Source organism: Bombus huntii, chromosome 1 (genome assembly GCF_024542735.1).
Source record: "Bombus huntii isolate Logan2020A chromosome 1, iyBomHunt1.1, whole genome shotgun sequence".
Lineage (NCBI taxonomy): Eukaryota > Metazoa > Arthropoda > Insecta > Hymenoptera > Apidae > Bombus > Bombus huntii.
In genome coordinates, this window is record NC_066238.1 from 26,249,491 (window position 1) to 26,263,267 (window position 13,777).

The window sequence follows — 13,777 nt, forward strand, 5'->3', positions numbered from 1 at the left end:
CAAATTGCTTTTCCTGTTCTGTTACTTCAGAAGGATGGTAATATGATAAACGAAATTTTGGTTTCTAAATCACGGTAAATCAATTACCTAACGGTTGTAAAATTTTATTTAACAATAAACAATACTCTTTCCTTTCACTTTCTTTCTCTTTCTTATACAGTAGAACTCCATTTATCTGAATTTGTCCAAACAATTCATATAATTGGAATTCATATAATAAAAGCTCACTAATTATCCCCACTACCTACAATTTTTCGTTCATATAACAAGAGTTCAGGTTCAGAGAAACGAATGCATCCAGCAAAAATTCTGTAAATCGGCCATTAACTAAAATTTTGTTTAGATAAATTGAATTCTATTGTATTATATATCACTTTATATCGATATATGTATTTTCTTGACAAAATTTAATTATGAACTATATTAAATGAGTAAAAGTATTCAATGGTTTTACATATAATCATTCACTTTACTCGTAATTACTTTTATCCTTAAAACATAATTAGCTTGAAAAATAGTTAAATAAAATCATTTTCATGAGGACAAAATAAACAATCCAAATATATGTAGAATAAGATTGAAATAGCTCCAAGATCTGAAATTTTATAAGTATTAACTTTTTCATACTAATGCTATGTTATGTGTAACATGTCATTGGATATGAAATAGTAGATAAATCATAGAAAAGCCGTATTCGTTCGAATCAAATATAACGAACGATATCCTAAGATGCATTTGCTTTTATTTGAAGACAAAGCAACAAATAAAATCATACCAGATTTTCAATTTATTTTCATGCAGTGAATTAAACTGTATTGTATTCAAAGCTTAATCATTTTTTGAATGCAATCATTTCAGCACGATAATTCAAATCTTAAATTATTCTCTTTAATCAAAATCTACTGAAACGTATGCGACAGGAAAAATAATTTGTTTATTTTAGTTCTTTCGTTATTTGTCTTCAATCGAATGATTTTTTATTCCAATATTATATCTGAATAAATATATTCAGAATTAACTGCGCAAATAATTTTTGAAATATACGAAACGAGAGCGTATAATACGGATCACGAGAGCGAATACTGCGAAAGCTGTAACACGTTCAATTAGAATAATGGCACTTTTGTAATATTATATGCGACGTTTAAAATTCGTGTGTAAAAGTATTACGTATTATTAGGTAAAAAAGTATATTGATACAACTTAGTTTTGGTATAAATCGAATTCACTTCCAATATGTTAACTTTAGGATACAAAATAGTCAAATAACCTATCGATATTATAATTTAATACTCAAAATAATTAATCCTTAATTTTGTGAAACAAGTTTCTTTACTTAATATAGATATTAAAATATTTAAAAATTAACCTTATAATATTTTTATTAAATGTAGATTTTATTTAGTGTATATTTTATATAGTGTACAGGATCAATGCTAATGCTTTATTATTCTTTGTTATTATTTTGTGTTCACACTTGAATGAGTACTACATCTTTTTCAGTTTTCTATCATTATCCTTCGTAATATTATTTCACACCTACATTCATAATTTAACATGTCCACGCGGTCTACAAATTGCGAAAGACACATTTTCTTAATTTTAGTCACCTATAGTGACTTATTTATGGATAAACTGATAAGAAAGACGAAAAATAAACTAGCGATTATATGGGAAACAATGGAAACAGGCAGTTCTTCCTGACATACAAGATATGGCCGAAGGTTATGCAGAAGCGGGCACGAGGTGATTTCTTAGGAAAAAAAACTAAGAAAAAAATATAGAATAAAATTTTTCCGTCTGAAATTTGGTTTTTGAGAAAATCAAGTTTGAAAATTTGTTAAGTATGCTTATACTTGGCTAACTAGCGGCTAGGTATGAGTAAACAATTAATAAGATGTTATTGTAGATAAGGAAATAAATAAAAAATGTAGAATAAAATTTTTCCGTTTAAGGCTTCATTTTCATGAAAATAGAGTTTGAATATGTTTTGTTAAGAATCAGCCTATTACATGCGTATGGTAAATTGTCAAATTTATTTGTCGGAAACAAATCTTATGAAAACATTTTATTCTACATTTGCCATCTATTCTCACACGTAAAATAACCTTCGGTCGATTACTTAGTCCTATCCAGTCCGCCCAATTAGCCATGTTCAAGTACTTGATAGACTTTTAAACTTGACTTTCACAAAAATCAATCTTCGAACGAAAAAATTTGATTTTATATCTTTTACATATTTTTTTTATAAGAAATCATTTAGTGTCCCCTTGAGATAACTTTCAGCCGCACCTTTCATGTACAGAATATATACATACATAAAGTCACTTAGACTCATATTCTTCCACTGTTTAAAATACTATAACTTTTGTAAGATTGGACCAAACGACTTCAGTTCTTTTAAGAAGTTAGATAGATTAGTTTATCGGATCATGTATGAAAAAAAAGTTGAGAAAATTAAAATTGCAATCGGTCGGAATCGCAAACAAAATAATAAAGACTGTCTTTTTACAAAGTCTGTATCTGTCTGCGATTAAATTTTCATAAATTCAAACAATACGTTTTGTGGATTTATGTCAATTATATACTTATATGATGAAAATCTCATCGAAATCGGTTAACGTTGTTATGAACTAGAGTATTAAAAATGCTGAAAATTACAGTTTTTCACGACTTTCGGTTTATAACTGTAATAAATTTAAATTCTTACATATTTCGATAGCTGTCGCTTGTTTCTGTATCAACCGATTTCAATGAAATTTTCAGTATGTATACAACTAATATTAGTCTACACAACGTATTGTTTAAATTTTCAGGTTCCAATAAAAAAGTTGTAAAATGTAATTTTTTTACTATTATTTTTATTATTATCTTTACTATGTTCTTTACGATTCCGACTAATTATAGTTTTTTCACTATTATTCTTACACATGGCCTAGTAAACTAATCCTTTTAACTTCTCAAAGAAGCTCGAACCGTTTGGTCCAATTTTTAAAAAAGTTATTCTGTTTTAAACAATGGCCAAATATGAGTGCAAGTAACGCTATATCAATAGACAGAATGTCATATTTGAATCTTCCAAAGCAGATATCTCGAAAAATATGAGAAATATAATAAATCGTTTCAAACGATAGTTGTAGCATATTGAGCGGCACAGATTGTACTGTCACGTATTTGACCTTGTGATGACACCAAAATCTTTCATAGAGTAACTTTGAATTTTTAAATTGGAACCTATATTTTTAAGTATAATACATCATCTTACGGTTGACGTCGTATATTTTTAAAACTCTACCTAAATACAAATTTGAAATACCGCCGGCATTAGGGCAACAATATATACATTGCAAAATGATTACGCGTTCGGACCTTGTACATCATATTGGCTCTAAAGAGAGCAGATTTTGCTTGTATGTGTGTGTTTCACTCCACTGATATGGTTTCTATTGTAATAGTTATTTGAATTCTCGGCCATTGAGATCATCTCGATCACATTCTCATTAATGCGCAAGTTTATCCGTTTTCATTTGGTAGATTGTTTTATATGGGGCTATTTAAAGAATCATATTTATCAGGTTGAGCCAACAACACTTGAAGATATGAGACGTAGGATTGTTTATACGTATCAAAATCTATCAGCTACAACACTGAACAGAGTAGAAAAATCCTCCCGAAAACGGATAAACTTATACGTTAAGGCAGATAGCCGAGGAGATGTCCTTACCTCCAACAAATTCAGGGGAAATAGTTTCTATATTCTTCACTCAGTTTTATACTTTATGGATAAATTCAACGTGTTCTTCATTTGTTCTAAATCGGATACTAAATGACCACGAATCAGAGAATACTTCTTTCAGGATGTAATGTAATAACGTTCGGTTATATAAGAAAAAAAACTACTAAAAGTAGGTATACAGTATATTCATATAAATATTTTCATCTTATCCATAATAAAAGTACTTATATATAATACCAATAAAAAAAATTAGATTCTTTTTTACCATACTTCCCCATTTTAATATAAATTTTTTTCTAGACTCTCCCCTTTCAGTGAACATCAAAAGGATTAAAAATGACATACAACACGATATAAGTGATAAAGTTCACAATTTAAAATCTTTTAAAAAATATGTAATGGCACTTCTTTCCGCCACTAATAGCCATGTTGTTTATGCAAAGTTAATCTTTGAATAAGGAGAAAAAGTAATCTTTTAGGATAGCCAGTAGAAAAAGAAGGCAGGTCATGTTCTGCTTCTTTAACACAGGCAAAGTCTGCACGGCAAAGTATTGTTCCTAAACAAAAGGATGGCGAGAACATTACTTTCGTATCCATTAACGCGACAAGCAGACACAGAATGCTATAATTACACCGCACACTTGTGCATGTCGGAGATTAAAAGGCGGCAAATGTATCGACCGAATAAAAAATTGTGTTAACGCATAGCGACGAGTAACAAGAAACGATTTCATCAAGAAATCATGTTATACCTTTCTTCTCTCTAATCAGTAAGAGAAAAGGATGGTTATGCAGAAAAATGAGTTTTTAATCCTCCTATTTTACGTGTCAACGAACAATACTGGCGCGTTTTCGAGCCTCTATGCGCGACGAAATCACGGTGGGTTACAAAAACAAAATCGCAACAAATTCCGAAGCGCAATCAGCGTACGTGTTCCGAGTAAAAAGCGGCAGAGTCGATCGTAACATAAGCCCCCAATGTGTCATGATTTTCGGAATTATACGAACGCTCGTTTAAAACCAGCCCGATTAACGCGAATCAACTTATTAGTGCTCGATATTCGCAAATCAGAATTACAATTCGTTGTCTCTTTTTCACCTTTTTTTTCATTTCGGCATTCTCGATGAACCTAGCTGACTGGAGCCCAGAGTACAAATCGTTCGCGAAAATCAGTCGTATTTTTCGCACCCCGTGTGTTTAACCAGCTTTCCTCAGATATCACGCTCTTTATCTTGAATCACTGATTAATCGCCAACGATTGAGCGAATTGTATGGATAGAACGAATAGAATGAATCCTAAGTTTTGGGAACTTCTATGGTATTTCTCAAAGTATCCTGTTCTTTTATAAAGCATTCTCGCTTCTTATTAAAAGCAGAGTATCCAGTGATAATTAAATTGGCTTGATAGGAAGACATGAAGAATGAACTCAATGTGTCTAATATTATGAAGATGAGTAATTTATAAGTTATATTTGTTTTATTTAACAAGAGAAGACACACATTTTATTTTCATATGATTCATATATCTCTTACACAGCGTTTTTGATTTGGAACAACATATTATTTAGTAAAATTTAAGCGAGACGAAAAAGTAAGTTAGATATTTACTAGCTTAAATAAAACTAATGTTGGATTTATACAAAGTTTTAAGATTAAAGTTCCTAAATTCCGATATCTACATTATTTAGTAATCGTTTTTGCAACTAATTAATAATATGTCTATAGAAGAATACTAGAAATTATGTATTATCATTTTTTAGGAAGATAAATGATACATTTATTGAAAAAATAGAAACGTTCATTATAATCAAATAATAGGGACTTTCCTCTTTATTGTCTCTCCTATGGGGTTACAGGACTTCCCTTTACATCTAATACACGCTTTAATACAACTCCATATAAAAGAATTACGCCTTACAAGTATCTTTACATCATACATCATACAAAATCACGGAGGTGTTTGTACACTTTTAGAAACTTTTGATGTATATATTATACAAAACACTTTGAAATTTCACTAGTAGTATAATGACACGACTATGATGATTATATTGGTAAAATCACAGGCAAAGACTATCAAAGTATGTATTTGAACTAGTCAATTACTCACTACATCAATAAGCCATAATATTTAGTAAGACTACTTTTATCAGTTATTGTATGTTTAATGCTACTATTCGTAGTGGATATACAATAACTTTTTATTAAATGTATGTTTGCAGTAAATGTCTTATAACTTGTACGTACATTCTCGAATCGGTTTCAAATACTACTACAATGACAATAATTGTATCTCATTTCAGTCCTAACGAAATTTCAAAAAGTTTCGCATAATGGGCATAATGCATCTATAAAAAGTTCTGTGGTAAGCATTCAAATACTTTCATGCGCCATGTATATTCAATGTGACATAATGAAAGAGGTGAACATCTTTCTGAACTACATTTTGTTATATTAGCAAGCACTTATGTATTTGAATGTATGGGGTAAAGCTCTCTTAACTGCTTCAGAATCATGGACAAGATATCTCGCGACACAATATCGTTCGTACGTACGAGGGCACAGACGAGTTATTCCGCGACACAATATCGTTTGTATGTACGATGCCACGGATGAGTTATCCCGCGACACAATATCATTCGTACTACGCCACGGATGAGATATCCCGTGACTCTGTCTTTCTGTAATTACAACTCTCCTCCTAATAAACTAACACACGAGATATCTCGTCCGTAACGTAGTACGAACGATATTGTGTCGCGAGATGATTCGTTCGTGGCACAGTATGAACAATATCGTGTCATGAAATATCTCGTCCGTGGTTGTGAAGCCGTAGAAGGTGTTGCTAACTATAAAAATCACGTAGAAAATTGTTTCTACATATTCCTTGATGTTTTTCAATCACGTAAAAAAGTTTCTTCGATTCAAAATGTATCGTGAAATTTTTTTTTGCGAACAGCAAAGCATCGTCTAACAGAAAAAGTTAAACGGTTTGTTTACACATTTTTTCCATGCACGTGTACAAATGTTTTCGACATAATTCGACGGCGAGCGAAATGTAATTGTTATCGAGCCCAAGTCAATACCGATTTTGGACAAAACACAGGTGGATACGCGGTGCTATATAAATGTGGTGGCACGTACGAAACATCGTATAAAAAGGGTGAGCGCGTCGGCCGCAGAGAGGACAAGGTACGAGGAAGCGATTTATTAAATACTGTACCAGTGAGCATTGTTATGGCACGGTTGTGCAAATATTATTTTACCTATACGGCGATCAACCGTTGCTCGCTACATGTTGTTATTGAACCGACTTCGAGCTACACACATTAGCGAAGATTTCGGTCGATAGAAAGAAAAAAGGAAAGAAATACATGAACATGCAAACATATGATTGGGTAATTTAGTATTTTCCTATTGAAAGATCTCTATGTACGAAGAAATTGCGGGAAACGAAGGAACATCTAAGCACATGGACGTATGTACAGTAATGTACACTTTTTCACAAGTATTAGCACACCCACTAGTTTTATACAAAATGTGATAATTAATTCAGATTATCAAGGAAGAAATTAATGAATCAGAATTTGGGTGCAGTTGTTATTCAGAACACATATGCAGATCGTAAAAATTAGTTAAAACTATGTGTAAGAGTTATAATAATATGTATATGTTGGCTACTATAGCCATTATTATTTGAAAAAAATTCGAGATTAGATAAGAAACTAAGATAAGAAAAATTTATTTGGCATTTGAATTTGCATTGTGCAATCATTTTTGTGATAACAATAAATATTATAAGAATATAAATATCAAAATTGATCAAAACAATGATTGAAAAATATGGCAGATATATAGAACGAAAGAATTAATTTTATTACACCAAAAAAATTTATTAAAATACTATTATAATGTATCATCTTATTATTTTGAACGAGATATGTAAGAATTATTAAAGGTTATGACGATTTCTCAATAACTTTCCAAGTTTCCTTAAGTTTTTATAAGTGTTATAATAAGTTTTGTGAATGAGATTGATTAGAAAGTCAGTTTAAAATGCAAATTTTCCTAAACCTATATAAACTGAGCGTTTATGGATAGTACTTTACTAATTGATGATACATTGCAATTTCAATTATCAAGATATTTATTAATAAAATGATCATTAATAGAGAATTTGATAATGGTTTCTTATATTTGGAAAACGAGAATAGAAATTAAAAGAAAAAAAGAAGTAAAAAAACAGAATCTTTATCAAAAAATTTCCTGTTCCCGTTTAATATTGATATTTAGAAAATAATCTAACATAAATGAATATAAATATGTATCTCATATGAAAACGAATGATGCTCTATTCCATACAGCTCGGATAATCAAGTGAGAAGTTGTAGCTTGTGAGTTTCTGTTGCACAAACAATTTTTGCAATTTTGCCTACAATAGGCATACTTTATTAAATTCATTCTTATTTATTTGTTATGTTATCTTAGATATAAGTATGAACTTGTTACTGTTATGCAACAGAATTTCTTAGCATCACTGACCTGCAAAATTACGCTCTTAATTAGAGAATTTAGAGAATTAAAATGTAAGTTACAGAAAGTATACTATCTATTGTAATAAAATTTGTTGTTGAGAATTTCGTCGGTATCACATGCGTGATACAAAAATGATTTTAAAAATTTCATTTAAAAATTAATGGAAAATAGTCATTGTCCTCCATACAGTCCTAATATTGTACCGTCCAATTATCATTTGATCAAATTACAAAATTAAAAAAAAACAGTTTAGGGAAAAAACACAATATTAGCTCTGAGAATTAAGTATATAAGTAATGGAAAAATATTTTAATAAACAAAAACGGAAAATTGTATAGCCTCAGATTAAATCAATGTTTCGACATATAGTCTCAAATGATAAAGGATATTACACTGAATATTAGTAAATTTAATAAACTTATAAAATTAATAAATTTTCATTAAAAGAGTCGTTTCTTTTTCTTCGAAAATCTCACACAAAGCTTTCCACCTAACTAACCTAATAGATAACATATCCTTTCAGACAAATAGGACAGAGAAACTGATTAGAGATAATTTCTTCATTGATAGTCTTTTAATGATTACATGTTACTGTCTAGCTTCGTTCCTCTCCAGGAAGCTAAAACAGATTATTCTATAATGATTTTCTAATATCATGTCTTCAATAGTTCTCTTGAGGCTAAAATTTCGATTGAAAGTTAGTAATGAATGGAACTTCTGTCTCTGACCTTTTTCTGAACCTGTCATATGATAAAGTTGTCATAAAATTATATTGTGATCTGATTTATCATTATTTATATGATTTATCATATTATTTTAATTATAGTTATTGCCTTATAACGTATATGTCACATAATCTAATCGATGTTCAACTCCACTGCATTTTTGTTAGAGCAAATATGATTTATAGTGTAAAATATAGTATTATAAGTGAAATAAATATTACAGTTATTATTCATAAAAATATGTTATAGTATACAAATGAGACATTTCTGCTTTTTATTGAGATTGTTCATCCTTAAATATTGATTTTTCTGTCTGACATGAATTCATGAATTTGAATTATCAACAATAAGATAACTTTGAGTACAGATTTTTATAATCGATGTTTATTGTATCAGTTACACTAAACAAGTATTATTCATTATAAAAACGATGAAAACAGGAAGGAAATATTTATTCTACAAACTATAATCATCAATACAAAATAATTTATTTCTATAGATGCCTTTAATTTATAGAAAATAAAATTTGACAATATTTTACAAAAATTAGTTTGTATTTCTCGCGCTTTAAACGTTAAAATCAAATATGCTTTAATCGTTTGCAAAGAATTCAATACACAGGTAGGTTATTATTTTTACAAATATTAGGTATAAACGTGGTAAATATTTATAACGAGACTACAAACAAACATACATCCCCACATGCATTTTACTTTTTGAAAACAAAGACAAACATCGCAAAAATTGAATTTACGCGTACACATTGCTATTTTTATAATTCTTACATATTTCTGGTGTATAGTTTGTTAATATAATTAAAATATATGTATTTATAAAAATATATGTATAAATAAACGCTTACTTGTATCAATTGGTATTCAAATTAATAATATATCTTTCAATTAATCAAACAATCTTTAGTATGTGATACTTGAAATTAATTTGATATACAAAATTACATTTTCAAATGTCTTGGGGAACATTTTTGTTATTTTACTGCATTTTGTTTCTTTATTAAATCACTATTTAACTGATAAGCCTATAAAATTGCATTTCTTATCTAAACAACAGATTTCAAGATTGAGCAAGGATAGGGAAAAAGACAAAAGTAAAAGTCATTAACGCAGTAACTAATCAAACTATTTAGCATGTACATATTTTTAATGATCTCAAGTAATTTACATTATTGTACGATATACTTGGTTTTTTCCTTTCCCCTTCATCTTCCAATTATTTTTATACGTTTTCATGCATAAAAATTTATGCAAAGTAGTCATATAACTCCATTAAATTTCTCTATGTGACCAACAAAATATTGTTTGCATATGAAGATTGATAAAAAATACTATGAAAGAATTGTGTTCTCTCTTAAAAAATACTTTTAATTAATTTTTAACAATACTATTCAAACTATTAACCATTAAAACAGCCCTTAGATTTAGATTTCGGACTTGCACGTTATTTCATTTGCGTTTCATCTTCACGCCTCTAAATAATTTCTTGATGCGTAGTCACGTCATTTTATGACTATTGATAAGAATAAGTGGCGATAGGCCCATAACAATAAAAAAATGTATATCTTTATTAGTCTATTAACCGGGCACAATGTCTTAGACATAATAATTTCTTTATTTCGAAGTCCGCCATTTTTTTACATGCTAAAAATAAGAGGTTACAAATTTTCATTCCTGCTGAAAATAATTTATATCGCATTGAAATTCGCAAGGATTTAAATTAACATACACAACTGAAATTTGTCTTTATTCACTTTTAAAGACTAAAGATTTTATTTAAATCTAGATCTCACTTTAACAGAAAGCGGGACTTTTGGCATGTTAATAAAATCTTTAACATAAAATTGAAACGAGAAATGCATATTAATAGTTAATCCTTATTTTCTTTAACCTTACATTTTTTAACAATAGAAAAGTATGATTCGAAAATAATCCAAAAAACGTAGAGGCGTTAAGATCCCACTAACAAGTTAAAAATGAAAGTATTATGAAAGAAATAGCTAGTGTTTATCTCATACGCGGTACGGGTGTCATTTGTGGTAGATATTCTAAAAAATCTACTTTTTTAAAATGTTTTTAATAGAAAATTCCTAGTAATTTTTTACCATTCCTCATGTTCGACGTATCACAGAACTGATCTGTATAATTCTTTGAAATAAATGATACTTGACTCACCGATGAACTGTCCCTCGGGCTGTCCGTGGAAATTCTCTTGTCCGTCTAGTAATGACGATGACAAGGACGACGGAGGTGTCGAGGGCAGTGGGGTCCACTGCTAGTGAACCCAAGAGGGAGAAGCAGCAGGAGTCGCCGCGTTGGTGCTCACGTAAACTCCTGCGGGCGCGTTTCCAGCCGTCGTGCCAACCACGTTGTTTTGGGACACGGTACCGTTCTGACCAACGTTACTGTCGCTCACTTGGATCGCAGCCGTGCCCATCACACCTTGCTGGAAGTTAAAGTCTAACGTCCCGTCCATTGACAATTCGTGTTTGATCACCTGAAATCGTTCAATGTTCAACATTAGTATAAACCAATAATTATAAGTTTCGTATAATTCACTTTTCATTATCCCTTAGTATAATTGTAATCAATTGAAACATTTCTTTAAAATGACGAATGTCTTTTTATTTGTCCGTAACAAGAAATATTCATTGATTTGGTCAGCTTTGACGCATCGAGTAGATGGAATAATGAACTGATATGAAGATATTTTGCGGAAAACTTGATCAGATAGAGTTGAAAATATACTGTTTCGTGCAGAAGCGATTATGTTTTAACACGATTGAGATCTTAAATATACAGCACGAAATGTTCACAATAGCTGAAAACATGATAATTAGGTACTAAGAGAAGACGATTTGACGTTTTAATGAAAGTATAAAGATGTAAGAATTAAATTCGAAAATATATTTATAATATATTAATGAATAGGCACAATATACATTATTTTTCTAAAAATATAGGTCGTATTACTATTTTAATTATCCTGTGAAATGTGTTATGTTTATATAAATATAATTAAAAATTCATAATTAAATTGCTGCTTGGTAATAAAAAAATACAATCAACAGAGTAAACATACAACCAACAATTAACAAAATAATAAATGTACGAAAATAAAATTCTTTGTCACATTAATTATCTTATTTCACAACAACTGTGTATAAGATACTTCAAAAATTAAAACAGAGACTAAATATGAAATTACATTAGTCTGCGTAATTAATTTTAAATTTATTTGCATAATATTATTTTCTGGAAGCTATCACGCTTTCTTGTTAATCAAATAAGATTATTAAGTATTAAGTAAATATTATTGGAAAATTTAAAATGAATTAAAGTTAAACATTCACAAATTATAGAAGATCATGTAAGTATCAATTAAAGAAATACAAAGAAAAAATACTTTAAAATTTAAATATTTTAATAAAACTGTAAAGTTTCCAATACTTAACTATTTTCTTGTGAATAATTTTACAAATATTACATTGATCACTAATGGTACTTGCTTTTTATCACTTACAATCGTATAAATTGCCAGGGTTATTAACAATTACTTTTTGACTTGTTTTTTATTAAAATAATATGTATTCTCATATGTATTCTCGTATTTGTAAGAGGCTCGTTTTAAGGTTCCTGGCAAGACGTTGTTTTTGAGACAATCGCTCTAAGGTGCTCGCTCTAAGGAGCACGTTTACAAATATGACTTGTTGTTGTAAACAAAGTTGTGTTAAAAAACGTTGGCTGAGCGAATTTCCTAATAGAAGATTATTAATTTGAAAATATTTCAGTAATTATTAACTTCAAGTTCCAGTTTGTGTAATATTTTTTACGCAAAATTTGACGATTTATCCGAATTTGAGAAAAAATATTAAACATTCTATTTAAAAAACTGAGGGTGACCCTAATATCTCGTTAAAAAAGAAAGGTAACAAAAAATATATTAGGGCACTGTATGACCTCCTAAATACTATACAACTTCTGTTTGAAATATGTTTTCGTACAACGAATAAATTAGGGGTTATATATTTCGTCATGTTAGGAGACTCGCCCTCTATATATATTCTGTTTCATTGTTGATCGAAAAGTTTGGTTCTACGAAAATAATCTTAGTCAAAACTATTTCTCATCACAATAACTTTATCAAGAATACCTTGTTAAGCGAGTAAGGCTATTTTCGCAATCTTTAGAGTAAAGTACTTATTATAGGATCATCATTGTTTCTTCAAACAATAAATCATATACCGACATGATTTCGTACGATAACAGCATTGAAGAAGATATTTTCAAGAAGATTGATATCTTTAAGTATCTATTGATTACTTCTTTCATCTATTTAATGAAAAATATCCAATTGAAATAAGGGCGCATCATTCACTATAGCAACCCAATTTAGATATATTCAGCTCAGAAACAATGTTAATTATAAAGTCCACAACTTTATGATTTAATTGGATATCTATAATTCTTGTACGGTATAGTTTCAAACAATACCCACAGCAATTGTATAATATCATGGGCATATTCTTAAATAATATTGAAATCTATTGAACAGAGTTAAAGATACAGTAGTCAAAATAAAATATTTCTTTGCCTTCGTGGAAAAAGACAAAATTGACATAGCTCATGTTTTATATGAAATCATCAATTTATATGAACATACATCCTCTAATACTAGTGAACAGACTACGGATGTTTATGCAAATTTATATTTTTATGAATTTAAATAAAGAAACGGAACTTAAGCAGGGATTTATAATACTTA

General features: G+C 29.4%; 1 protein-coding gene across 3 annotated transcripts in view; it reads right to left on the reverse strand.

The window, feature by feature from the left end:
* The window catches only part of LOC126866547 (forkhead box protein O), a 295,017-nt gene that overhangs the window by 94,984 nt on the left and 186,256 nt on the right, over positions 1–13,777 (reverse strand). For 2 of the 3 annotated variants that reach the window (XR_007689917.1, XR_007689918.1), the window contains exon 7: positions 11,188–11,509. Coding sequence is in view for 1 of the 3 variants with exons in the window: in XM_050620284.1 (XP_050476241.1) it covers positions 11,288–11,509 (222 nt within the window). In the remaining 2 variants the exon portion in view is untranslated. Of the gene's footprint in view, positions 1–9,466; positions 11,510–13,777 lie in introns of those variants that run through there. The other variant, XM_050620284.1, reaches the window with a different exon arrangement.